General features: G+C 35.3%; 1 protein-coding gene and 1 long non-coding RNA gene across 5 annotated transcripts in view; one reads left to right on the top strand and one right to left on the bottom strand.

Moving 5' to 3' along the window:
* Positions 1 to 26,762, top strand: part of LNPK (lunapark, ER junction formation factor) — a 37,962-nt gene extending 11,200 nt beyond the window's left edge. For all 4 annotated transcript variants that reach the window (XM_035331301.1, XM_035331299.1, XM_035331302.1 and 1 more), the window contains exons 6-13: positions 1,587 to 1,627; positions 8,012 to 8,092; positions 8,182 to 8,233; positions 13,246 to 13,470; positions 17,782 to 17,887; positions 18,552 to 18,622; positions 19,934 to 20,104; positions 25,813 to 26,762. In XM_035331301.1, coding sequence (XP_035187192.1) covers positions 1,587 to 1,627; positions 8,012 to 8,092; positions 8,182 to 8,233; positions 13,246 to 13,470; positions 17,782 to 17,887; positions 18,552 to 18,622; positions 19,934 to 20,104; positions 25,813 to 26,009 — 944 coding nt within the window. In that variant the 3' untranslated portion in view covers positions 26,010 to 26,762. The remainder of the gene's footprint in view (positions 1 to 1,586; positions 1,628 to 8,011; positions 8,093 to 8,181; positions 8,234 to 13,245; positions 13,471 to 17,781; positions 17,888 to 18,551; positions 18,623 to 19,933; positions 20,105 to 25,812) is intronic.
* Positions 19 to 18,590, bottom strand: LOC118169742. Its single transcript, XR_004752249.1, has 3 exons — positions 18,456 to 18,590; positions 3,876 to 3,880; positions 19 to 29 (listed from the first exon to the last, which is right to left on the bottom strand). It is a non-coding gene; the product is annotated as an uncharacterized LOC118169742 (long non-coding RNA).
* Positions 26,763 to 27,987: the final 1,225 nt, after the last annotated feature.

Raw genomic sequence — 27,987 nt, 5'->3', positions numbered from 1 at the left:
AGATGAGATACATTGGTTTCTTGAGAGTACTTTGCAATAACTGCCATTTGGCCAACTTTGATAGGACAGGTGTTCCATGAGATGCTCACTGAAAGCAGGATGTAAAGAAACAAATGCTCATACTATAAACTTACTGTGTTGCTTTGTGGGAGGCTATAGTTGAGGTGTTTTAGGCGGTTCTGTACCAAAAACAACTTCTGTTTAATTATTAATAACCAACCTTACAGTGCCATTTGTCTGGCTGCATGATACTATACTACAATGAAGTGCAAGGTGTGACTCTACACTGGGCTACCTGAGAGGCTGTGTTCTAATGTAAAATAACAAATTTGGTGGAGGGAGGTGCCTTAGTTTACTAATTTAAAGATGCATAGTTCCTGGAATTGTGTATCTTTTGTGGTCTAGCCCAGTGCTAACTAGGTCTTGTTCCATGTCCTATTTGTTTTACTAATAAGGTATTGTTTTAGTTACCCTTTTGTAGCATAAACTTTCAAGTTTTGAATGTGTCCCGTTTTAGTATCTTCTATATTTCATAGAATGGCACGTTGTATCAGGATAGGTGCATACATTCTGGAAAAGTTTGACTTTTTATGTGTTCCTTTAATTTTAAGTTATTTCCTAAAATACCTTTTTTAAAAAAATGTTTAATACATCTAATAAATATACACAAATATATATATATGTATTTAACTTGGTGGATTTTGGTCTTGTTATTTCTTGACTTACGCTTTTTTTGAAAACTGAAAAATGGTTAAAAAGTTATAACTTGCTAGTGAGCTACTAGGTCTAGCAGCACTGAGTAGGGAGAAAGGCTGTAGACAGGTTTGTGTGTGTGAAGGAGGTAGTAGTAGACTGATGTTATCAGAGAATTTCTATATTAGTCAATGGTTTATTACAGTGAATTTTCCATGGGTGCCAAGCTGTAAACATTGACATAAAGGAGAATCCCACATGCTTTTGATCTCTTCTTTCTCCCCTTTAGAGATAAGGTTAGGTGCTGTACCTACTACTTGTAGCAGTCTCTTACTTGTAGTAGTAAAATGACCTAGTAGCCTATAAAACTGCTTTTCTGCTGTAGTTCGAAAACTTTGAAAGGGTAAACTAGATCCAGATTTGAAGCTTAGAATTCATCTGGCATTTGAAAATAGCATGTGTAAGATGTTTACCTGAAATGTTGAAGCTGGTAAATCTGTACTCAGATAAATTAATACTTAGACCTCACTTTTTTTTGTAGTTTGATTCCTGAGATTAAGTGTATTTGGTCCATTGTTGTAGCACTTTTAATGTAGGTCAAAGCAGGGCACTAGCTAGAATTGGTTCCCCTAATGAGGAAATGGTACATAAAACTTTTAAATAGTTATAACTGTAAAATGATAAGTGGGCTAAAATTTATGAGCAGTTTCAGGGTTTAAGATCATTCATTTTCACATAAAACTTCATCTGTTTTTCCACAAAGTTTACTGATGTAGATTTGATTGTGGTGGGTATATAATTTTTCTTGATCTCACGGGGCAAAGTCAATGTTCAGCGTGCTGCAATTATCTCTTCTTTATATTTGAAAACTAACGAATACAATGTTCTTTTAGATGATGCGCTGGAAGACTTAAAGTCTCAGAAGAAAAAAATAGTAAGTAAAACTTCAAGGAAACCTAGTTAATGGTTCACTAAAATGTTCTTGCATCTCTTCAGGTTCAGCTGGATTATGATATATCAATGTAGAGTGGAGGGAGGGAGGAAAGGGGGGAAAACTACTACCATTACTCTGTTTTCAGGTATTTTCTAGTACTGCAAAAGATTTTCCTGACCTTTTTGTGGTCAAAATCACAAAGGGCTGTTCGCATATGAGAATAAATTATATCCTTGTGATTTAAGTTAAAACTATTGTTTTACTGTTGCTAGATCTAAGTGATTCTGTTTAGTCAAAAATGTGTTTTTTTGACTACTTGTTGATTATCTTTTACTTTAGGATTATGAAGTGTTATATGTACTGATTAAAGAACAGAGTCTTAGTATTTTTACTAGATACTCTATCATTTAATTAATGTAAACAGCAAAAAGGACTTCTGGATTCACTTTTTGATCGAGTAACGGATTGTTTATCCAACATGCTTCAGCATTTATTTTCCATCCTCCTCCATCTTATTTTTGTACTATATTTCTCCATTACATTTTTTCCTCTTGAAAATGTATCTTGTCTTGGATCAGTTCAATTGGTCGTCTTGAGGTCATTTATTTTGTGAGCTGTGTGCATGAGCTGACAGTATGAAACTGGTATGTGCCAGGTCTGTATCAATTGGATTGACACATGATCTCAAGACAAATCTTGAATAGAAAAGATTCCAAGTCTTAGATAACTTGCACAGTTTATATAGCACTAAAAGCTATTTCATCTCTAGCTGTTCAGTCCATAAGGAAGTTCTTTATTTTCTTCCTGCCTCTCAGGCAGAACTTTTCTCTTTTTTTTAAAAAAAAGACAACCCCATTGACAAAAAGTCCCTGCCCTGAAAGACATCCTCCTAAAGTTGCATTATGTGGCTTTATTGTTAATGAATATCTCAGTGTTCACCTTGTTCCTTCTGGAACTGAATTTACGACAAAACTACCAAAATTCTTTTTGGTAAGAGTCTGATGTTATATGGCTTTCACAAAGCAAATAGACTTCACAGGTCTTCCACTCTGGTGTTTTTTCTTAGCACTTTGTAAATACAGATTTAAAAATGGTAACCTGTAACCTAATTATGTCATTGTCCTTTGGTAAAGAGGATTTGCTAATATTTATATCTACTAATTGTTATTTTAAGGAATCTATTAAATGGAAGTGTCCTTTGGCTGGAGAGGTGATAAAAAGGGATTGGCGAGGCTTAAATTTTCTAAGAATGAAATAAATGAATGACAACTATGTTTTTAATCTTATTTTATGAAAATAGGTTAACTGAAATTAGTTTGTTTCCCATTTGTGCAGTTATTGCGTTGCTTTGGAGGAAAAATTTAAGAATAGAAAAAGTACAACAGAATAAAACAGTTCTTGGAGTCTTAAGAATAAATTCTTTATTTCAGTTAAATAAGTTTTTCTGTAATCATGGTAATCTTCATATTCTAGAACTAGTCACGCTGAATATTTGTGTGTTGGTTTTGTGCATGCAGTTTTTTTTTTTTTTTTTAGAGAATGAGGAGGAAGCAGATTAGTCAGAGAAGCTGGTCTATAAAGGATTTTTTTTTTTACTCTAGAAATTGATGCTGTTAAACCTGCTGTAAGTTTGTATTTCGCATATGCAAAAGTCAAAACAATGTCAAAAAAGGTAATAAAGTCAAAGCAACAACAGGCAGCAGTTAAAAGGTAAATAGTTGCACAAATGCTTTGTGGACAATGTAGAAGTTGTAGTGTAACTATGGGGAGTATAAACCTTAAAATATAAATTGCTATTGGTTTATACGCATGTCAAGCTATAATCATTGAAGACAAACATCTTAGAACTAGTGAAACAGTTCTGAGAAGTCCAATAGCCTTTAACTCGGCTATTTTTCAATCTGAAGGGAATAAAAAATCATGATTATCTCCTGAGCTTGTCGGTGTCTGGTTCTTAGCAAGGAACCAGAAGCAGATGACTTTCTGCAACCTCTTGTGGTTTTGGTATTTTTGACTCAGTTGATTTCTTAGGAGTTTCATCGTAATTTAAAAGTATTTAAGCATTAAAATTAGATCATTATACGTGAACCCTGGTGTGCTGAAATGAGCTGAAAATGGATGCAGGTAATGAGACTAGATATGATTTGTATATTAGATAAAACACTTTTAAAATTGCATTATATAACAATTTGTTTTTGATAATATTCAGATTTAGTTTTGTGTTAATTCCTGTAGTCCCATCTGTAACAATGCCTACTTTTATTTAAAAATTAAAAAAAAAAAAATTCAAGCAGAATAATCGGAAGTGGGAAGGATTCAATTTTTTTTTTCCTGTTGGATTCCAGCTAGCTACTGAATTTGCAAATAGAAATAGTTACTGAGATATCTGTAATTGTAGTCCCCAAAGTATGTGGAATAGGTAAAATGTATTTCCTGATGATTTGTATTGCAGATTGTTGTCTAGGCATTGTCAGCCTGCCACCACAGCTATGGTTTTTCACTTCATTGAAGCTCAGCTACCTAATTGCTGTAGAAATGTTTAAAGTGGTACAGTACTTATGTTTTACAGGTATTTGGCCCATCTTTTCCACAGTGACACTATTTAAATGCTGAAGGGTACCAACAACACAGTAAGCTCCTCGCCTACTAGGTATAAGGCCCTGGTGGTAGTGCAACATGAGCTGCACATACCCTTCAGTTCTGCTCGAAAGAGTAGAAGTTCAGTCTTTGGTAGCACAATCACATTGATATTAATGTGGGTGAAATACCTGACAAACACAAATACAGGTATTTCAACTTGAAATACTCAGTAATATTGGCTGTTTTGTACTTTGACTCAGTCTATGTAATATTTCTCTTGCACAAGGCTGAGTCTCAACAACTGTTTTCTTAGTGGTCTAAAACTTGAGTGTTTCTTTGTGGAATGGGAGGGGGAAGGATTGAATGCATTAGCTGTAATTAAGGCACTACTTCAAGATGCAACCTTTTCCCTACTTGATCATAAGGGGTACATACTCTGGTTGTGTTTGTGATACTGTAGGTGTCACTTTGGCCTTACTTCTCCAGTTAATTCTTACAGTTAACAAGGTTGTCAGCCCTGAAGCCTGAATGTGTATAGATGAGCAAGTTCAGAGGGTTAAGCAGATTAAAAGCAAGGGCACAGGACATGTATTAAGCTGCTACAAGTGGGAATAAGCAGAGACTTTACCTGCAGTAGTAGTCTTAAAGATGGGATAATTCTTAGCTGAGGACAGAGTTGCTAAGACAGCATAGTAATTACTGAGTGTTGTGTAAGCCCAGTCTTGTCCGCCCAGTATATGTTAGAGTACTGCAATAGGAAGCTCAAAATGATTCAAAATTTTGACTGAGATATCAAGTGAGATACTTCTTGTACATGTTAGTGTTCACAAAAAATCGTCACTATTTTTCTAAATCCTTTTTATTTTAAGGAAGCTTTTGTGGGTGCTTGCATAACTTTTATGTGGAACTGAAATTAATTTTGTAGCGTTGTGTGAACATAAAGAAGTAACATCTCCATAGTGAGGCTTGGCACACTAAGTAATTAAATTGAAGAACTCACACGTTGGTATGGTGGCTAAGTAGGTTGCACTGTGCCAAATTTCCAGTTGCTAAATCACATTTGCAAGATGCTTAAAATGTTACTCATTACTTTTCAATATAAGCAACTGATGTACTTTCTGCAGGAATTCTCTTTGATTGCCAGTTGGAAAGGAGGCCATCCATGCAATTATTCATAGGAGAGAATGTGGTACATGACCACACTTATTTATGGAGATGTGGTTAATTCTGTGAAATAGTTTGAAAATCCATGATTATGGTGGTGTTAACCTTCATAGAGACTTTACTCATGATTCTGGTTACTCAATGTTTAAACTTAATAATAGACCATGAATATTCTTTTGGCAGAAGGTAGAAAATGTTTTTGTGGGAAAAGTTTTGGATCTCAGAGAAGTGTAGTATGGGAGAAAGAGCAGGAGTAGAGTGTGTTCCATTGCTCAGCACTAGGTGAACTTTTCTGAGGTTGTTTCAGAATGGCAAATGATCCAGGAATCAGTACTTTGAGTTGCATTTATAAATAAACTTGTGGCAGTGCACAAGCTAGTTCATTCTTTCCTTTGGGACTACAGAGTTAGTATTTAAAGCTTATACACACAAGCCCTTATTTGTTTCCAGCAATTATACTAATATGCTCAATCATTAAGGAAAGCTTGATCTGCTTGATTCCTTTTATGGTATTGTCAGCCAAATTTCAATGTGTTTTAGAAACGTATATTCTAGAAGTAAAACCACAGGATCTGTGTATGCGCTTATAAAAGTCCTGAGAATTTCTCTGAGCTTTCAAGAAACTTGTGAAGACTAGGTTGTGAACCTGAATTCTTGTTTAGATTCAGCTTTATTAGACTTATGAATCTATAACTTCCAATACATGAATAATAACTTGTTGAATTATCTAATAATTCGATGATGTGAGAATAACTTTGACATTGGAATCTAGTGATGAGAGCTAGATTTTTCTTTGTCAAAATAATGTATTGCAGTTTTTGCAAAACTTATGTAATCCACGAAAAAACTATCATCCTATCAAATACTAGTATGTCAAGAAGTGTGTTTGGTAAGGCAAGTGCCAAGTGACGGTGGAACATTCTATTTCTACTTTTTCCTACAAGTAGCTTTGTCCTGCTGAAGATTTGCTCACTTTCTGATGGTTCTATAAAGGCACGTGCATACATTATATGTTCATTGATGTAAAGTGACTCAGGACTCTTTATTTTGATTTGGGGGCCATATTGACACTGATTGTTAACACTTACCCACTTTGCAGCTTCACCTCACTAACATCACCCCTTCATATGAAGGGCTGCCTTATGGTTTGCACTTTTATAAGCAATAAATACTTTATTTTTCCTGTTAAACCCTTAATTCTGTTCTTACTACACACTGTGTGGCATTTATTTTACAAAGTTAGTGGGTTAAGTCCAAAGTCCTGCAGAAATATAAGTTTAGGAAATTGGTTTCTACTTCCCTAGTCGTTCCCTTTTGCTTTAACAGTCCTTAATTAACAGCCTGCGTAGTATTCCTTGCCTTAAACTTCTGTTTGTGTGTAGGAGTGGGCTGTTAAATGGATACTGTGTATCCATTAAATGAATTTTATTTATCTTCTGAGGTCTACTTGTAATTCTGAACTCTGCCTAAATATAAAACCAATACAAGGTCTGTATACACAGAATGGTTGAAATCTTAGTTTCTCACTAGCAAAATAATGGCCTAAAAGTCATGTTAATGTGCCCCATTTGTTATTTTAGCAGTGATAAATGAGTTTGAGGCAACTTAATTTTTTGACCACTGACCTTTTCAGTTTTGCAGTTTATGCCAACAGCAAACTTAACAAACAAACAAAACCACTTTTAGCTGAATGTGGCCATTAGTCAGCATATCTAGGAGAAAAGGTCTGCTTAAGATACTGTAAAATGCATTATAATTTCTCTCTATATTAGCTATTTGTCATAACTTCAACTATTTCCATTTTAAAGTTAAGCTTCTTCTGATGTTGGCTGTTAACCACTAAAATGATACTTCTCTAGTGATTACTTTTTTAATTAAGCCCATGTATTAGCTATAAAGCCACTTGAGTGCCTTGTAAATAAAAGCTGTAATAATGAAGTGCTTTAATTACACTCCCTGAAGTATGCATAGTTCTCAGTAAATTTTTTTATTTAAATTCTTAACATGTTCCTTTTTTTGGAAAAGCAGTTTGAATTGCTGTAAAGATGGAGATCTAGCCTTTAAAGTTATTTGAGCAAATTCCATGGCTGTTCTCTACTTAGTGAATTTTCACAGCATTTGCAGCAAGCTAATTGCTTCTGCTAATAAATAATCTAAAATCAATGCTGACAGCAGTTAATTGGCACAGAGACTTTATTCTGTAAAGCACTTGGCTAACGACCTTCCTTAAATTAATAGCATTAAGTGCTATGAGGAAATAAATCTAAGGAATTGCCTGTCATTCGCTTGTCATGTCTAATAACTTCCAATAATGATGGCTGATAGATTTTTGCACATTCCATTATTGAAGTTGGTGCATGTAATTATTCTCCTCATTATATGTAAACAATTAGCAATATTTGGTGTTTCCTTGCAATAAAGCTGTTAAATACCAAGTAGCCTGTTAGAGTTGCTGAACTTTTTGAAAGCAAAATTTCATCTCTGAGTACACCAAATCTGCAGGTATCTGCACACAGTACTGGTTCTCCGGGCAGAGAGCTTTACAATTTGGTAACTTTTATATGTTGTTTGTAGATGGGTGGGGGTGGGGAAAATACTTTGAAGAGTTCTGTCTTGAAATGTGGAACCTTTTGTTTCCAGCTTGAGGAAGTGATGGAGAAGGAAACGTATAAGACTGCTAAATTAATTCTTGAAAGGTTTGATCCAGAATCAAATGCAAAGGTAAGAGTCTTGATACCAATACTGATTTGATATAAAAAGGTACCATGGAACTGAACATTCAAATAATGTTATTTTTAATTAATTGGCAGGAAGCTGAACTGCCATCTGTTGGAACATCAGCAACCCCGAGACCTGGACAAGGTAATAACCCTGTAGAATGGTTGCTCTTTGGCATAGATGCTCATCTTTCATAGCAATTTCCACTCTAGACGTAGTCTATAATAAGATTTGTAGTTTGATTGACCTCTCTTTAGGGTTAATAGACTGTTTATTAGACTATGCCTTTTACTGTTCTGTATTTTTTTTCAAGCAATGGATCTGTTAATAAAGGCTGATGCTATTCTAGACAGCAGGATGTTTAATGCTGATGCTGAAGCAGAGATAAAATTAAGTTCTTGGGGCACACTTTTGGATTTTTTTTGAATACTAAGTGGCTGTCAAATCTTACATGATGCTCATTGACTTAGCTGTTCAATTCTGCTACCGTTTCTGTCTAGTCGGACCTTTCCTAATGCAACACTTACACTATTTTTGTATGGCAGATGGGTAGATACCACAAAGCTAGTGCAGAAATCATGTATCATCTAGATACCAAAAACGAACAGTTCCTTACTAGTTCCTTCCATGTAAGGGTGCTACTATGTAAAATAGTATAAGAAAAAATATTTGCATTTCAAGGTAGTCTTCTTTCTAGGTTGCACTTTGGTTTCTAGCCTGGAAAGCCCAGATAGTGTTTGTGCTGAAAATGTGTATTGTATTTTTTTTTTTTTTAAGAAAACAAACAACAAAAACTTATGCAAACAAAATATACTTAGGTTTTTCTTAAAGTTGAGTATAGCATGCTGTAGTTGAACTGTGTTAATAGTTGTGTTTTCAGTCTAAAGGTCACTTTTCGTAATGATAATGAAGACAGATTACCTACAAAAATCTGTCTCAGAAAGTGTAAGAACTACTTTGATGTCTTAAGCAGCTTAAACCTGTAGGGTTTCTTGCTCAAATCAAACAATCTGATGTACATCACTTTCCATAGAGGAAACATTGCATATATTAAAACTGTGAACTTCTGTGTCTAGTTCTTGTCAGAAGGCTTTGAAGTAACTGAACTTTTTTCATTTTTTCTGTTCTTGAAATGCTGGTCTTGGTGGATGCACAGCACCTATATTTACGAGCAATATTCTTTTGTAAGCTGCATGGTCAAATGCACTGTTTTGTTCCTCTTGTTTAGGTTTCAGTTGTCATGAGAACACCTTTAGCCTATCCTTCCTTTCTGACATTGGCAGTGAGTAGTTAAAATGTGGTATGTTAGCAGTAAAGCTTTTTTCTCTTCTGGTGGCCTAGTCACAGCAACATTTTCTCAGGTTTGCTCCTTCCTTGTCTTTCCCATGCTGACTGGGGGTGAAACTGCCTGGAGCCATCTGTTTCTACTTAGAGATCTAGAGATAACTAGCTATAAATGAAATAGACAGGGAGAGTCTTTAGTCACCCTGGTGGTACTGAGAGTTTGATAGCATTTTTTGAAACTCTGAAATTGTTCATTTCCCTGCTGCCCCAGGCTATGTACGCAGCAATGGTGACAAGCAGTTTGTATATTGTGTGATAGTTCAATATTCTTGTGTATGCTTGTTTATCAAGCACAGTGCACATGCTTTTGATGCAGGGCTCGGAGTTATCAAACACAAGTGAGTTGGATCCAGCATGTGGTGCACAGTTGACTTTGACTTGATTTGTAATAGAAGGGGTCTGAAAGAAGTTTGAGAGTTGAAAGTATTTCCAAAAGCCTGGCATGTTAGTTAGGCTCTGGTCTACATTAAGGGTGGTATAATAGTAGATTTGTAGAGTGAAACAGTTGTTGATAAGGAGGCTGCCTACACTGTATTTATGGCGGTTTATTTAGTACTAGGCGTAGACTGGTACATGGAACTGATACACATTAGCTTGGAGGGCACCTTTCAGTTTAGTTCCATTTGAGAGGAATGTAAATGCTGCTCCTGGACCGTATCATGGTATCAACAAGAGACTAAGTGAGGGCAACTGAGAAAATTGGAACATAAACATGCAACTTCTCTGGGCGCATCCACATTAGTGTAAACAACTTGCTTCATTCTGAACAGTTTTACTTTGGCAAGGGTATTGGAAAACAAACTTTGTAAGCTATCATAAGCACGATTTTGTTCATGTACAGTACAAATCCTTTTTTATTTTTTTTCCCAGTCTGTTCTGTCAACACATGGAATTTAGAATTCCTTCTCTATGTTGTCCATGTAAAGTTGATTATTCAGACTATTGTATTTCAGGGGATGCTGTATTTGCCTTTAGCTTGTGGAAATGGGGAAATCTATTATCTAAACAACCCATTTTTGGTATGTACAGTAATTCATTCAATTTCTAGTATCAAAAATGTAATAGCTTATTTTTTACGCTAAGTAATATCTACCCCAAACAAATACTAGGTTCTGTTCTGTGCTGTATACGACTTACCACAACAAGATGGCACCTTAATGTGGTTATGGTGTAATTTCTTGTGTGTAATACGCAGTAGAATTCGTAATTGGAAATTAATAAAATAGAAGCTTACAGGTTAACATTAACCCTTCCTTGGTCATCTTGTCTCAGTTTGGAGACAAACTGGTCATGTAGCAGAACTAATTATCTTAAGCTCTATAATGATGTCTTTTTTTGAAAAATGGGTAAATAATGACCAATTTATAATCAGATTGGATTTACGGTATTTGAGGCAGTTGATAAGTAGTTGGTAAATTTTTGACTTACCCATTGAAATGGAAACGTACATCAAACAAATTATTTAGTACAAAGGTTTAATCAGTCAGCATTACAGAGTAGTTAATTTTCAGAAAATAGCTTTGTGTGCTTTGATCTTTTTGCAGTTTTTGTGATTTTTGTTACTTTTAAAATTGCTATTTTAAAACTTTTAATTGTTTTAACAGATGATTCATATAAATCTTAAGATTTGTCATAAGAAAACACCTGGAAATCCAGAAGGAACTATCTACTAAGAAATATTTTGAGGGTTAGAGTTAATGAGCATTCAGTACTCTGGCCACATGAAGAAAATAGGTTAACTGTATATATTGGTAGTGGAATAAATATAGAACAACAATATCCTATTGTTGATACCTGCTCCCTTAATTGTACTGATAAAACTGTTAGTGGGGCTATGTTGTGACTGAGATCGCTGCATGATCTGAATTAAAAATAATGCAGTAACAGATGGCTGTGAACTGTGGATTGGGTAAAGGCACCAAAAGGAAGAAAAAATTCTTAGTTGATCTTTACCACTAAAGCCAACAAGCTGTGTGAATTACATATTGGCCTGCATTGTGCTCTAGCTCTTTACACAAATGATGTATAAAAATAAGGGAATTTGGAAATGAGGGAGAAATAGAATACTTTTGCTTGTAAACATGAAAGATACAGTGGTCTCACCAGTAGCAATATCCTAATATTCCTTAAGAGTGGGTGATCTAAATTGGAAGATCAAGTTGTGTCAGTTAATGCAGCAATGCCCATGAGGGTCTTTAAGGGGAAAGCTAATAATTTGCTCTGTTCAATATGAAACTGAGCTAGATGGGTTTTTAGTAAGACTTCTGTTGTTGCAGTCTTCTCACTGAAACTGCTAGTCTCTTCTCTTTCTTCCGGTGTTTACTAATGCTATTCATATGTACTGATCAGTAGGCAAGAACATAGCCTACATCTGTTGCAATTTCTTGGCACTGGATGTTGGCAATTTTCCAACTGAACTTTTATGTTTGACCTAGTACTCCAGTGATAGCAGCTCTTCCTTAGGCAGTACAAGCTCTCATGCTTACCATCCCCCCAGCGCATACGAAAGCTTAGTGGGGTAGTGTTTTATTTTCCAGGGACAGAGATTGTTCCTAAAGACTTCAGCATACCTATCTCCCTGTGGCCACTTGTAAACTGCCTGCTAAGAACTGAAACTCTTCCAGCCTGTTGCAAAGTCAGCAGAAAAATATCTCTAATCTTGAAACTCGGAGATGAATTTCAAGTCCAATTCCAATATGAAATTCCAGTTGTTGTAGAGGTAACTAAGTTCATACAAAATATTGTGGGTACTAGAAACTGTTGTTCTGGAGGGTACTGTAGCCTTAGGTGTAGACATTCCTGGGATATAGCTTTAGATAGACCGAGCCATCATGTGTTAACCACATTTATGTCCAGAGCCCTGAAATGAGGGTAAATTTCAATGTGATGTTGCAACAGTGTATTTCAAAGACTCTCTAGAGGTGTTAAGGTACAGGAAGGATGAGAAATAGATGATAGGGATGGCTGTTCCTGGGCACTGTTTTGGTAAATAAACTAATATATACATTAGTATATATATAATGGAACTTCAACTTTGTGACTTGATATTATAATATCCAAATTGAAATGTGTTACTGGGATGATATTCCCGTTGACGTTAATGAGAACTCTGGCTTCAGGTAAGAAGAGCTGAAGAAACCCATAGAGTTTTTCATGGTAGTGACATAGTAGGAACTCCATGATAGTGGATTGAGAAGAGATAAAAGTAAGGGAACAATGCAGTAGAGCCTGTTCTTGCTTTGTGACAATCCAAGTACGTGGTTTGTTGTTAGTGTTCTCGAAAAGAGTGAACAAAACTATATAATCTGTTTATGATGATTTGCATATGTTTTGTTGTTTTAGAATTTTGTTTATCTGCAAGCTTCCTAACAGCTCTGGGCACTTAGCCTAGATATTTTAGACATTGACTGAATAGTACTCCCATACTAAATGCTTGGAAACACGTTTAAGCTGTAGTGTAAAAAAATAGTCAGCTCTATCTATGCTTTGTGGTTTGAATCTTCCTGATGGTATCTCCAACGTTCTGCTTTAGAGTACAAAATTACAAGGTAGGTATCTGCTTATTGTCTTCTGTAAGGCTTTTACCCTAAATATACAGTTACCAATCATTACTATTAAAACATTGCATTGCGTATTGGCTTTATTTCTATGGTGTGCTCAGCCAGGCACTTGGTGATCTTTAGTTACGGACATTTCTGGTTTTGTTTCACTCGGTTATTTCTGGCTGATTGGAGTGGCTGTATTAATATGCTTCTACCATTTCTTGCTTATAATGCTAAATGTTAAATTCAGTATGTACATATTCTTGTCAGAAATTCGTCAGAGGACCACAGCTCAAAGAAATGCTTCTACACCCACGCCTGCAACTCCTAAACAAGGCTCTCCAAAATCACTTGTTCCAGTAACAGCATCTCCTAATCTGCAGAGGGATGCATCCGCTCTGAGTGGGCCACCAGAAAGAACTGCTGTGCCATCCTTGCAGTCAAACATTCCACCAAGGCACCCTGGATCCCCTGCTACTTCAGTGCCTGGAATGGGTAAACAGAACACTTAATGTTATTTACAGTTTATATTGTTTTCTCTGGTTACCAATAAAATAGGCCATTTTCAGACAGTATGGAAATGGCATTTCATTTGGAAATAGCAGAGCAGTTATCTGATTAAGCAGGAGTTCCATATTCAATTAGCCATAACTCTTTACAGCTGGCACCTTTTGATGCTGAAACCTATTGCCTGAGCTCATTTAACTGTTATGGCTTCTTTGTTTAAATGGCAATAAAACTTTGCAGTATTCTGCAGTCAACAATATAGCATACCTTTTTATGTTCTTAGTTTAGAAGAGCTCTACAGTTATATAAATCAGGTACAGAGGAGAACACTTTCCGAATACGTTCATGTTTCTCACTAAACCCTGCACATATTTTTTAACATGCATCCTGACATTTATTTAAATTTTTACTCTAGGAGGTATACTCATGCAATCTATGCTCATAGATTAAAGTGTAAAATAGCAAATGTGCCAGAAAAGTTGTCTGTGGTGTAGCTGAATTTTTCTAAAGTGGTATGTTAGTTTGGTACAACAGTCAAGTGTTTACTGACAGGTCAAAATCTGTATGTTCCTTAAAACTTGATTTCATATCCTGAAAATGCTTTTCCCTTCATTTCTGGTTTGCTGTTCAGAAGGGATGGACTCTATCAGATAGCATCCCTCTTACGCAATTTAGTTCATGCTCTAAAATCTGAGAGATTTAGAGAGAGGGGCAGATGTTGTTATCATTCTGCTCATTGAAGGTGAAGCAGGATAGGGTAGTGCCAGGACTTCCATTTGTTGCAAGATGTCTGTCAAGTTGGATTACAAAGCAATGAAGGAGATAAAAATGTCATCTTGAAAGTAAAAGGGACGCAACTTGCCAAGATTCTCTTCAGCACCACTGTAATTTGGAGTAGTTCTTTGCTCTTTATGCAATGATCAAGAATATTTTATCTGCTGCATTTCCCTGATTTTTTTTTTAACTTCAGGTAAAGTCTTACTGTACTTCCTTGCTTACTAATCTCCATGGTGCAATGTAAAAGTAGTACAATGTATATTGGCACCTTGTCTCTTAATGGAAAATCTTGGGTAGCTGAATTTTAATGTGCCTGTTCAAAGTATTTGGTATAGTGGAATAAACTCGTCACAAAGAGTTGTGATATCTTAGCTCTTCTCAAGATCCTTTAAGCCTTATTTTTGCTTAGTAATTGTTTTACCTGTATTATGAAACTGCTAATTCTTTTTTTGCTTTTATGCCTGGAATGAACTGCAAAGGCAAACAATACTTTCTGATTATCTTGAAGTACCAGAAATTAGCTTCATACACAAAGAAAGTGGTCGTTTTGTTTCCAAAGGTGCTTACTGAAACCTGCTTATTGAAGATTCCTTACAGAGTTTAACATCACATCTTCCTTTTTGGTTAAGAGTCTGGCTATACGATAAAACAATATTAGCTATATTCTTTTTCTTGGAAAAAGGTTCAGGCACAATGAATAAGCTGGATGAATGTTAGCCTTTACTACAGAAAACGTTTAGAAGAAGAAAAACTCTTTCAAAAGGACAGTTGCCAAGCCTATTAATTAAAATATTTAATGCTTTATAGGCATACTTTTTTCACTGGAGCGAACACATCTTTCTATTGTATGCAGCAGTGGAAGCAGCTGTAATTGTCAATGTGGAAGCCCTGTTTTCTGTTAAATTTTCCCAAACCTTCCCATCCCATAAAACTTCAGTCATGTAACTGTAGTGAGAAGTATGTAAATTCAGTATCTGTAAGAGTAATATCATTGCATCTAAGTTTATGCATGGCTTGCAACAAATATGAATAGCCTTAATTATCTTTAAAGTGGAGAAGATTAATAATTCATTTTCATTATACTATATTTTGTAGAGGAGAATCAATTTAACGTGTATTACCACGGAGCTCCCATATGTTTGAAAATTAATAACCAGCAGGTAGTTGAGAGTTTGCCAAGCTTTGCAAAAATGACCAGTCTTTCTACGATGATTGCTTTTGATGTTTATATTAATTACTGGTGTCCATAACAGCATGAGAACTGAGATGGTTGGTTTGAGTTATTAGTAGGCAGGTAATTGAAGTTTTTCTTGGAGCACGTTCTAGGTACCTTTTACTTAATATTTACATTATTTTTTAACTACTAGAAACTTTCGTATGTTGTGATATACAGGTCACATGAAAACAATATATTTTGAATATAATACTAAATACATGTTTGAGTGTTAACCAGATATTGAGGAAAAATATTTTATTTTTATTGCAGATTTTTAGTCTTTCAGATCTTTGCCTTCACACCTATGTCAAACGTTGACCATTCACTTTTTTAATGGAAGCATTGGGCCTTTTGTTGTGAAGCTTTAGCAAATGTATTTTGCTTGAAGTCTTCTCTGGGCAGCTTTTTCAAAATCTATGAAATATAGAGTTCTGCCTAGCTAATGTTGGACTTTTTTTTTTTTTTTTTTCCTGTGACTGTTTTGAGGATTTTCTTAGTCTTGAGTACTACTTGTTTCCAGAATACAAGAATAATTTGGGAATGTATTCCCTGATTTGTATCTCTTGACTGTAGTTCCCCTGTTTGTGAAAGCAAGAAATAATTTAAAAAGTATATTAAGCATGTAAATTGCAGTATTTTCTATTCAAATTCATTGTACTTGTAAAGATCAGGACAGTCTGTTCAGGTCAGTTTTCCAGAACTGACAGAAACCTTGCAATGGTATGGATGAGATTAATCTCATTCTGCATGTAGGACTTGGAGAGGACATGGCTCCAAATATTTGGGTTCTACTTCTTGAAACAGTGTTTCATTTGTCCTAGGGTATCCAGGTAATCATAGGTAGCTATTGAACTTGAGCTTTACAACTGAATATAGCATGTTCTGGTATAAGTAACTTTTTCTGTTGTTGCTCTGATCTGTGAGAGATAAAAGATACCAGGTTTGAGATGGTAATTGTTGTCTGTTACATTTAATGCTGTGTTTAAACTGAAAGCCTATCTTGGATCAGTACACTAAATGCCAAGACTTACTGTGTTGTCTTTGCCTCTATATTCATGGCATACATGCTATTTTTGTGCATATATGTATGAAAATACGAGGTGTATTCCTGGGAGCTATGACTTTAGCTGGGAGCAGCACCAGGGCACGCATAAAGTGCTACAGGAAAGATAAATCTATCATCTGAGAAGCTTGAAAGCTACTGTTTTTTTCCCTTGGTATCTTTCAGTTAAATGCCCTTTTGAATTAGTTCAATTTATTAACTAAAACTACTCTTTCGGTAGTCTGTTGTTTGTATTTTTAAGTCATTTATAGGCGATTCTGTGAAACATCTTCCCAAGAAAAATACTAGACAGATAGTAAATAGAGAAAAGAATTAAAAGCTGAATGTCATCAATAAAAGTTCACCTAAGCTGTTGACTTGTATAAAATGCCTTTTGGCCAGGAATGGGTCCTTGGGAAGTGATTTTACCTACTTAGGTATTTGAATGGTGATGTTTCTTACCAAATTTTGTAACTAATTATGCCTAGCTTCTGTGTCAAGGCTAGAAGGGAAGGTAGAAGTAAGGACTGAAAGCTACATAATGGCAATTGGCAGTTTGTAATGGTCTTGTAGTAAAGCAGAAGTTGTAAAGCTTTGTGTGTGGGAAGACAAATGTGTGCCATTCATCTGCTTTAATTGCCCTATGTAAATAGAGATGAAGGTGGTAGCAACTATTGTTGTTACCTGTTTTTAAAGGAGTTTTAGTTTGATAGTAAACACATGGAATTTAAAAATATCTATATCAATAGTGGTGGTCTGGCTTTTTAGACTAAGCATAACTGAAAATACCAAACTTTCCAATAAATGTGGAGATGCAAACATATCAAGTGGCTAGATGGGGTAACATTTTTAGTTTTTTTTTTTGTGTGTTGTAATTGACTTCTACCAGATATTCAATTTTTCAAGTCTATACTAATATATGCAGAATTCAGAGTGTATAAAGAAAACTCAGTTCTAAGTTGCTTTTTAAAAAAACATGTAATTGTGAGTAATCATTAAATGCTATTACACATTAATACATTATTCAATTAATAATTTCTACAGAACTTAATGCGTGAAAGTGAAGTGGTTTAATATAAGATGAAGGAGTGGTAGAACTTTCAACTATTGTGGGTTGAAAAAACTTACAGCTTTCCTCGTAGATTAAGAAATATGGTCATTAATATTAAGCAGGCAGAATTTCTATTGCACTAGCATGCACAGCAAAAGATTATATACAGTAATATAGTTGAAAATCAATTTGACATAGTTCATGTTTTCCTAGGTCTTCATCCTCCAGGCCCTCCTTTAGCAAGACCTATTCTTCCTCGAGAAAGAGGAATTGTGGACAGAGTTATTGAATATTTGGTTGGTGATGGTCCTCAGAACAGGTAAAATACTGCTAAAGGGAATACATAAATATGTGGGAGATATGGAGCTTCTTAACTTTTTTTAAAGCAGAAGGTTCAAAGTTAAACGTATTGCAAATTGTCATAAACTTATGATATGGCCGTTTCTTAGTGCTTCATAGGAAATCTGTAGGGAAGGTGGTAACCGTTTTCACAAGATTAGGCTCTACTTTGAACAGTATTAGCCATCTGATACAAAAAGAAAAATCTTTGATGTTCAAGTAGGTGAATACATTATATTTAACAAAAAACCCACAACATATTTGATTATCACTTTAGCTTTATTACCTTTATAAATGCTTTCAGATTGCCTTCAGAACTCTCCAGGTGTATCTGAATTTCCATGTTAAACATCACTTTTCATACTGACTGTATTCTAATGAAGTACAAACTTGTAAATAGTTTGGATATTATTTTCTGACACTGATATTAAAAATCTGTTCAACTGTGAGAATCTTTCACTTTTTCTAAACCAACTTAAAAAATATATATTTTAAAATATATGGTTATTGTGTAGGGCCAACTAAATCCATTTGAATGTGGAAACTACCTAAGCTGTTAGTCAGTATCTATGGTAAAATGCATCTCCTACTTCAGTGTGTTACTGCTTAAAGGTATGTAATTATATAGTGTTCATGTTTTCTAGGTACGCCCTTATATGCCAGCAGTGTTTTTCTCACAATGGTATGGCTTTGAAGGAGGAGTTTGAATACGTAGGTAAGAACTAATGTGTAGCAGGCTTGAATACATAGGTGAGAACTAATCTGTAGCAGACTGTCATGGTTTGTGTTCCATGACTAACATGCATCATGCTTCATTTTGGTTGCAGTTAAATACTTAACTGACACTGTGAAATGTCGCTTCATATGGGAACAGTTTTATGGTAACTTACTGCTCTGTATCTTAAGATTTGCTTTAAGATTTAAAGAAGTACTTTATAGCAACATTCAGGCCAAGGATTTTATGTGTAGAAAGCTCTTCAGTAGAAATAGGCTTCCTCCAGTACATCCCTTAAAATTGCTACTGGCTTAAAATGGTTCTCAGAAGGGTTTTATATTGAGAAACTATCTGACATTAAAGTATTCCTCTTTTACCAGAACTTAAACAAAATTTTTCTTTGGCAAGAAGATCTTGGGGAGGTATCAGAAAAGGAGTGGGAACAAGCCCAGGGGTGCTATATGTGAATTTATGGCTGACGATAACTTAAGACAGACACAGCTCTTTATTGAACACAGATGTTTTATTTTGCCTCCTTTCTGCCACAAGTGTAAGCCTGATGTTTAAAAAATGAGGGAATGTTAGATAAGTCTATTTCATTTTGTTTCTCTTAATTTTGCAAGGAAAATACACAACACTGTAAGAGTATGGGCTGAAAGTTTCCTATGCATCTGAATATATTTAGTCTACGTATCATCTTAGCTCAGGTGTGTTCACAGTTCAAATGTGCAGGAAATAATCATTTCCCCCCCCACCCCATGTCTTAGTGAAAATTTTCACTTAACTATTACGTGCCATACTGTATTTCAGAACATTTTTTTTTCTTAATTAAGCATCACTGGAGCAGAATGCTCCTCAAAGAACAAATAGTGAGGGAAATGCGTTGATAGCATCCACTTAATCAAAGGGTGATTAATGGTAGGTACAGTTTATATTTTTTCATAGTGACATTTTAACAAAAAAAAGTTATCTTCCAACTTAGGTCTTTTGTAGTAAAGAATAAAAGAACACTATGTGGCAACATCTTGCGGTACTGGATTGCATTATTTTGTTCTTTGTGGTAAAATATTTCACAATGATGGACAAAAGTACAAGTGCAGCAGAGGTGACAGCAAACAGGTATTTAAGAAGCAAATGTATGCTGAAAGGGATCTGTATGGAACGATTTCTGTAAACTTGATGGACATACTCTCAGGCACTATTATTGATTTATTTAATTCTTTTTAGTATTTTGGACAGTCAAGGTATTGTGGAGGAATAAGGTGAAATATTAAATTAGTTAGACTAATTACTGTGTGTGCTTTTGTGTAGCATTTAGGTGTGCCTACTGCTTTTTCCTGAATCCTGCAAGAAAAACGAGACCTCAAGCTCCAAGACTACCAGATTTCAGTTTTGAAAAAAAGCAACCTACGGAATTACAGTCGGAAACTGAGCATCCGGAGTCAAGAGAGGGAAAACTGCAGGAGAATCAGCAGACAGAAGGTATGTGCTAATCTCATGAAGTCTGCTCTTACTTAAAGTCCATTGAAATCTCCCTGTCCCATGCACACTGGTTTTGAAAGTGCCAGCTTTCATTGATGTTTAAATGTTACATATACATGATGCATATTGAGTGAGTTTTTTATACGAACAACTTAATGGTAGGTACAGTTTATATTTTTTCAAATCTTATCCCTGCTTCTAGCTTAGCTTGTTGATGCTGTTGTCTTCTCTTGAACCGTAAAATTTCATTATATTAAACAGAATGTCTCATGCAAGTGATAGCGTAACAAAATTCTTCACTCTAGTGGTACTGATAAACAGATGGAAAACAGCACTGTAAATTAGTTAAGAAGAGAGTATGTCCTGAAGTGGTTAACTTCCACTGTGTTCAGCAGGTCATTTGATTAAGGTGTGTTGGAATTTCTGCCTTTGTTCCTTTTGCTGTTTTCCTCAGGGCAGGAAAATCTAGTAAAACTGCCTTGTTTAAAATCAGGGAGTTCAAAGACAAATTGTCAATTTTAATTTAGCATAGTTCCTTTTGAGACATTTTATAGTCTGCAGATACAGTAGGCATCTGGTATACAGCCAACAGGAAGATGCAGTGTTTTAAGACTTCAGAAATAATAATTTCAAACCAAAGAATCTCCAGTTGGCTGTGCTGTTGAATACTTGATGGAATTGTGCATTAGTTTAAAACAAGGGAGCATGTGGGGAAAAAAGTTACTGAAGAGCGTACAGCCCTGATGTTCAGTCTGCAAAGACATTGTCTATAGGAATGTAACTGTTGGAATGTAACAGAATACTTCTGTTTGGTCTTTAATACTGAGTACAAAATGGCATCTGCTTTAATTTCTGGCATGGGAAGGCTGAGTAAGACAGGCGAGACTTACCTAACTGTACCCATCTCTGCGTGTGGTCTGATGAAGGGTGCATTGTAGGGAAAACTTGCGTGGTTTCTTTTCTTGTGTCATAGTGTTCACTTAATTGCTTTTCAGTGAAGAAGTGGCCTCAGCCACTTTCAGTGTAGTTCCCGGACTCGTTGCTGGGTCACCTGAAGGGGGATAGTGTCTTGTTTTGTAGGATGGAACAAAATACAGGAGGGAAGAAATTAATTCTGATATATCACTTGGTATAGTTGAAAAGCTTCAGATTCAAGTATTGTGGATTAAGAAGACGTTTTCTTTCTTTGCCGCACATTTGTCCCTGTGCCGCAGGTTACAGTCTGCCTTAAATATGTCAATATACCTGATTCTAACAATTGTATTAGCACAGCTGAGGAGAGTGAGAATTGTTAGAATGGCAGCAGAGATAGCGGAGAATGTAACTACTTAAATGTTCTTTCATGATAAAAGTAGTGAAGCAAGACCTAAATCAAATCCGTGAAGCTAGCTAAGACAATGTAAATTTCACCTTTGCTCTCAAGTGGTCTTACTCTCTTTTCAAGTGAGTAGAGTATGGATTGGTAGCTTCTTGGCTACTTTAAAAAACAGGTTGTCTTAGAAAAGACAAGGTTTGTTATTGGGGTCTTCAAAACTCGGGTTATTTTCTTCTGTGTGAATCAAATGGAAAAGCCCTTAAAGACTTCAGCTTCTGGAGGTGTGTGCCGTGAGTGTTTCTAAGTGTTATTCAACTGCAGGTTCTTAGAGGTTTTGAGAGAGGTGGGTGCTAATTAAGCTGGTATTATCATTGAAGGAAACATTTATCAAACTATGCTTTTAATGTGTCTGAGCTGCTGAGCCAGTTTATAGATGTTTAAAAAACAAAGTAAAGCCTTTTAGAGTTGGTGCAAGATTTTCCTTAGGTATTTGAGATATGGGAGTGAAAATTCTACAAAATACTCCTTGCTTTTTATGAAAGCAGAATTTTCAGGATATAACAATGTTTTTATTGCAGTATATGTGAAATTTTCAGCTTACCTTTAACACTGAAAACTACTTGTTTTTTTGGTGTGCTCTTGTATTCTGGTGTAGTCCATTAATTACAAATAATAAATGAAAAATATCAGAGAAAAACAACAAAAAGCACTGTGGGGATTATTCACCAGTTCTTTTCCTGCTAAGAAGTATATTGAAAGTCTTGAAAAGACATAAGAAACAAGTAACTGGTATGCTGACTTCTCTTTTTAGGTAGCTTAAATATCCTGATCTTTTCTGAATACTTCATCTACAAGATGATATGAACCATTCTGTATTGGTAATCAGTAATCAGTCGGAAATAGAGGATGTGTTAATATTTAACATAACTAATATCTGAGATGTCTTGCTGATGCAACATAGGCCAGTGCTACCCAGTCCATTTGTCATCGTGCATTGTCAGTCTGTGTCTTGCCACAAAGTAATCTCTTACAAATGAGAATATCCTTTTCAGTAAATCACTTTTTCCATCAGAACCCTAATTTGAAACATAACTCGGCTTCCTTGATTGTAATTTTAAGCTACAAAGGGATAGCTCTGGGGAAGGCTTTTGGTCACTGTAGTAATATAAGTGCTGTCATAGCAAGAATAGGGTATCTTTGAGATGTAAACAAACACTAACATCAAGAAACCATGCTCACCACAGTGTTGACAACGGGGATATCCAAACCTTCTATGTAACTCATTTAAACCATAGCTATACAGCATTGAAAAAATGCAAGCTAATGTGATGCAGAAGTGCTATAAATATTTTTTCACTAGTCAGCTACTTTACTAATGACTAGAGCATGAAGCTGAATCTTTTTTCAGTTGTGTGCTCATGCAGTGACAAGCATGCTATGTGCTACTTCTATAGCTATGAGAACTGAAGAATGGTTATGTGGAGTGCTGTTGGCACTGAACCTTGGATTTTGTAATCCTCTGGAAATATGGAGTCATCAGCTGTCAATCTGATGCAGATTACTGGCACAGACGTCATGCTCTGCTATTCAGCAGTGTAACTTGGGAAATTTTAATACCAGAATGAAGCACTATACTTAAGTGTTTTTTTCTATTAAAGGCTAGTCTCTGAACATTTAGAAGTATTATTTTTCTGTATAAGATCCAAACATTAAAACACCAGGAACGACTTTTAACTCTGTGATTGATTTTGCCTTCCTCATGTTTGGTACTGTTGTACTGTCCTTGATATAGGGTTATCATTTAACGATGTTTTGAAAGATGAAACAAGAAAATTTGTCAGCTTGAGTATTTTGTATTGAATATCTAGTGCTGATGTTCAAAGGTCTTCATTAGATTACTTTGAACTTCTGATCACCATGATGAAATCTGGACTTTATGAAGACAACTTCCCTTGCTGTCTCTAGATTGTATGTTCTTTGACCATCTGATGAAATATTTTGATGATTTAATGCTTTTAGCACATCTGAAGATTCTTGACGTACAGAAACTGTTAGTATTTTTGAAAGGATTTCCATTTAAAAGGCAGATGCAAAAATCTGGTTTGCACTTCAACAAAGATGTTCACAGTAATGCTGTCCTTCAAAAATAACACTCTTCCAAGTTGTTCCAAGTATGTGCCTATTCATGAGTTCTATCAAAAGTGGCATGGCTTTGGGCAAATGTTACAGGAGGAGCAGAAACTTTAGGAATAAAACTGGTCAAGGACAAAATACTAAGGAATAAGCTTCGGTCAAATGGTCTCAGTTTACTGTTTAAAAAGCCAGCCAAACAAAAACATAACCAACCAAAAAAAAACCACAAACAAAAAACAAACAAGAAACCTGGTCTGGAAGAATTGTTTCAGAGATTTGGCTGCTTCTTTACCAAATCTGCACTACTTTTGCAGGACAGCATGAGTACACTATATCTTTGTAAGCCATTATTTCTTCTAAAAGATCCAAGTATCTGCTATGCTTTTTCCTTAGTTCAGCTAGTATGGCTAGAATTCTGATTTCTCAGTAGATCCTTGTCAGCTTAAGTCAAGTTTAATGACTTATTAACCATTTTTTTAAAAGAATTTGTTACACTTTTTTCTGGCTTTGTGAATACCTGCATACCAGATGTTTCTTCTACTTGACTTAGTGATACAGTATTGCAATACCACTGGTTATGCAATGAAATACTCTGCAACAAAAAGAGGGGTAGCTGACCTCTTGTAGTGTGAAGTACATGTGCTTTTGTAAATACTAAGCTATAAGCAGAAGTGCTAGGGACAGAACTTCTGTAGCCAGAAGCAGGGCTTTTAAGATTGCATTGATACAGTTCTTAAACTTGCCTTAGGCTGTTTGCTGTTGAGATTATATATGTGTAGCTGCATTCAGTTAAATGATGTATTAATAACTGATCCTCAAGGATGCTAGCTTTCTTTTGTCATCTTTAAGCTTACTTTCAGAGCTTTACCTTTCAGCTACTGCACTTAAAGCAGTAATTTAAATAACTTAGTTTATTAAGGTAGACTCTCCACTAGTCAGTGTATTTAAAATGAAATCACTGTATATATTTAATACAGATTGATCATGTTTGCAGTTGGAGCAAACAAGTAGCGTTGCTTGCTGTGACCACCACAGCTTCCTATTTTAAAGTATCTACTCTTTAGTTCCTTAATTTTGTCAGACCTTTAATTATTAGATTCATTTTCCATGTAAGTTGCTTTTTGACTGTATATTCTGCAGAGTTTCAGTGGTTTTACTAAGTTCATTAAACAAAGTGAAGGGAAAGGTCATGTAAACTAAATACCTGACTTTTTTTCTTTAGGGAAACAGTGTCTCCATGCTTTTCAGTAGAATATAGCAGTGAGAGCAGCATCCCTTTCCTGTTCCTTTGAATATAGGTGGTTGGAACATGCATCCTATCCGGCTTTCTGCTTTTCAATGGAAGTTTCTACTAGTGGCTAAATGTCCTTGGGGCTGTCCTCAAGCCCATTGTAGATGCTCAGCATCTTCCTAATCACACTGAATGCATGGTTTCCCTCCATCCCTACATTGACCAGGCTAAGAACAAGTCACATTTACAGGTTGCTGGATCATAATTCTGAGGAATAAAGGATTGAACATGAGTAGATGAGTGTTTGCACTATACTACACGTGAGTTAAAGGCATGGAGTTCTCTTCCTCCCATCCTATACTTTCTTTGTGATGAAAGCTTCAACAGCAGCAGTAAAGAACAAATGTAACTTAGGTGTGGAGGGGCTAGAGCAGGAGAATGCACAAACTCATTCATAGAATTGGAGGCTGAAGAAAATAAGCAGAGTTCAGAGGAGGAGAAAGAAAGCTGACAGTAGGAAGATTATGAATACTCAGTAATTTTTGTTGGCTGTTTTGAGATGTTGGGAACTGGATTTTTCTGTCTTTTTTTCTAATTACCTGGCTCCTTACAGGTAGTTTCCACCTAGTAGAGTGTTTAGGCTCTGTGTGGCGGTTGAACTTATACAGAAAAAGCTGTACAATTGCTATCACTTCCATTACCAAGCACAAGCTGAATTAAAATAATGTCTTCTGGTATTCTCTCTCATTAACCAAACAAGCCTAGAAAGATTCTGAGTGTGAACGGATACAAACAATATTTTCAGTGGGGTCTGGTGAACTCTTTTTCCATAGGATTTTCTTTTTTCTTCAATTTTATAGCTTTTACATGGGACCTCCTTTTCAGAAAAATATTTTTTGGCAGTTCAGAACTTTGTGGTGACTGGTTGAAATCTGTGTGTGATTGCAAAATATTTTCACAGGCCTTCTAGAAATATTAGCTACATCTTCATTTCTGAAAATCGTTATTTGATCATTTTTCTTTTCACAGAACCTAAAGAACCATCCCAGAGCGTTGAGACAAATGAGACAGATGATAAAGCACTAAGTGCTGAGCAGCTGAATGATGGGCTAGCTGAAGAAGATGAAAAAGAAGTAGCAGAAAATGTTTCAGCAATTGAAGACTCTATTTCAGATTCTGCTATTTCAGACGAACAAAGTGAAAAATCTTTAGTGAAAGCTGAATAAAGTACTTCAAGTGCCTTCAGTAGCTAGTTTTTAGCTTTGTTCATGCCTGTTGTTACTATTCAGGTGAGCTTTTTTACATGGTACAACTTAAAAATCTCGCTTGAGCTTATACTGCCTCAACTGCCACAGTATGTCAAAGCTATGTGTGAAAGTGAGTATTGTAAATTAAGCATGTGTCTTTAAATAAGTTAACTCACAAAATGTATAGTTGGTTGACAGTCATAGCTGTTGCTCAATCTGCATATTTAAAAACTTAAAAGTTTTATTAAAGGTGACCTAAAATTTGACCTTTCTAGCTGTCAAATGAAGAGCCACAAACTGGCCACAACACAACTGACCTAGTAAGTTTGGTCTAGTGAACTTAAAGATGCTTTTTAGTTCTTCCTGTTAAATTGAGTACATCTTAAACACAGTTGTTTACAAGCTGAGGTGTCATCTGACATTTGACTTAAGCATTTGGAAAGTGTCATTACAGTGTTGTTAATGTCTAACTCATTGTCTAACTTTTTGACAGAATTAAGTTAAATGACACTCACAAAAATTGCATCTCCTTTGGTATTTGCATTGCAGATAAACCAGAGGCACGTACATACAGAACTGTTTTGTGTTTACATAAAATATAGAAAGTCTCTGCACTTGATTGTACTTGAATACAAAGCACTATTTATACCTGTACAATAATGACAAGATATAAGTGAATTTTGTGCCTTTGTGTATTTTGTTAAAGGAAAATAAAGACATCTAGCAGCAAGATTTGCTTTGTGATTCATAGAACTTAATAGAACTTCTGTTCTGCTGTATGCAGCAATTCCACAGTTACTTGTAGAAGTTCAGGAGGAGTATAACATGGTACAAGGAGCATGTATATATGTTGCTAAGATGGCTTCCTTACAATAGAAATAGATCCCTCATTGGTAGTGGGAGCTTACATGTGATTACCAAAAGATTTTCCAACTATGCTTAAAGTCTGTTGATTGTATTTATGGTTAAAATTGCAATGAATATTTGCTGCTGGATTACTGAAGCTGTATGTGTTTATATAGCTTTTAAAGCTAAGGACTCGTGTGCATTTCCTGTTTTTTTTTAACTGGGGACCTGGACTAGCATGTTTCTGGTGCCTAGAAATGAGACATCTAAATCAAACTGATTTTTTTAATATTTTTAAACACATGCTGAGCCTGTGTAGTTTGACTCTGTGAGTAGTTGTGATTAGTTTTATATGTGTGATGTCCTCCATGTACTTTACAATATGGAAGGAAGGGGAAACTTCAAACTTTTGTTTAAATCATCTTGGTCCCAAAGTGAAATAGTTTTACTTTGTAAAGGCAGCAAAAGGCTCAATCTTAGTAAATCAAAAGCTCTCCACAAGTAAAACATATTTCTAAATGTGACCATCTCTTAATAAGAGACATAATTCTTACCCGAACAGCAATGATTTATTTTCCAAATAATTGTTTTGACTCTCTAGGGTTAATTTAAAAGCTCAACTGTTTCATCAAGATAGAATTTTAGGAGAAAGTCTCTATTTAGATAAATGAAGAAGTCTTTTTCTGGTTCACTAACTAAATTGCAATTCATATTTTAATTAGTAGAATTCTAAACAGAATGTAGGCAAGTGATTAAAGGAGTGCTTGTAGATGTTTGGCTATATTTATATAAACAACAATTAGTAAAAACAAGTAACTGTTGTGTGTAACTCTCTTAGTTGTAAATGAAAAAGAAAACAGGCTTTTTCCTTCAAATATTCTATTAGGATATAAGAAAGGTACAGGGTACAAAGGGGAATACGTTCTTTAATAGAATGTATATTACATTCCAAAATGTCTTTAGAAATTGGAATAATTTTGCCTGAAAGTTGAAATATTTGTGTTACTCTGTAAGACTTTCAGATGTTAATATCTCCTTTGTATTTTGTACATCACTAGTTTATCTGTTCAGAGGCTGATTGTTTTGTTAGAAAGAAAACCATAAGGTACTT

This window comes from Oxyura jamaicensis, chromosome 7, assembly GCF_011077185.1.
Source record: "Oxyura jamaicensis isolate SHBP4307 breed ruddy duck chromosome 7, BPBGC_Ojam_1.0, whole genome shotgun sequence".
Lineage (NCBI taxonomy): Eukaryota > Metazoa > Chordata > Aves > Anseriformes > Anatidae > Oxyura > Oxyura jamaicensis.
This window is presented reverse-complemented; position numbering and strand designations above follow the sequence as displayed.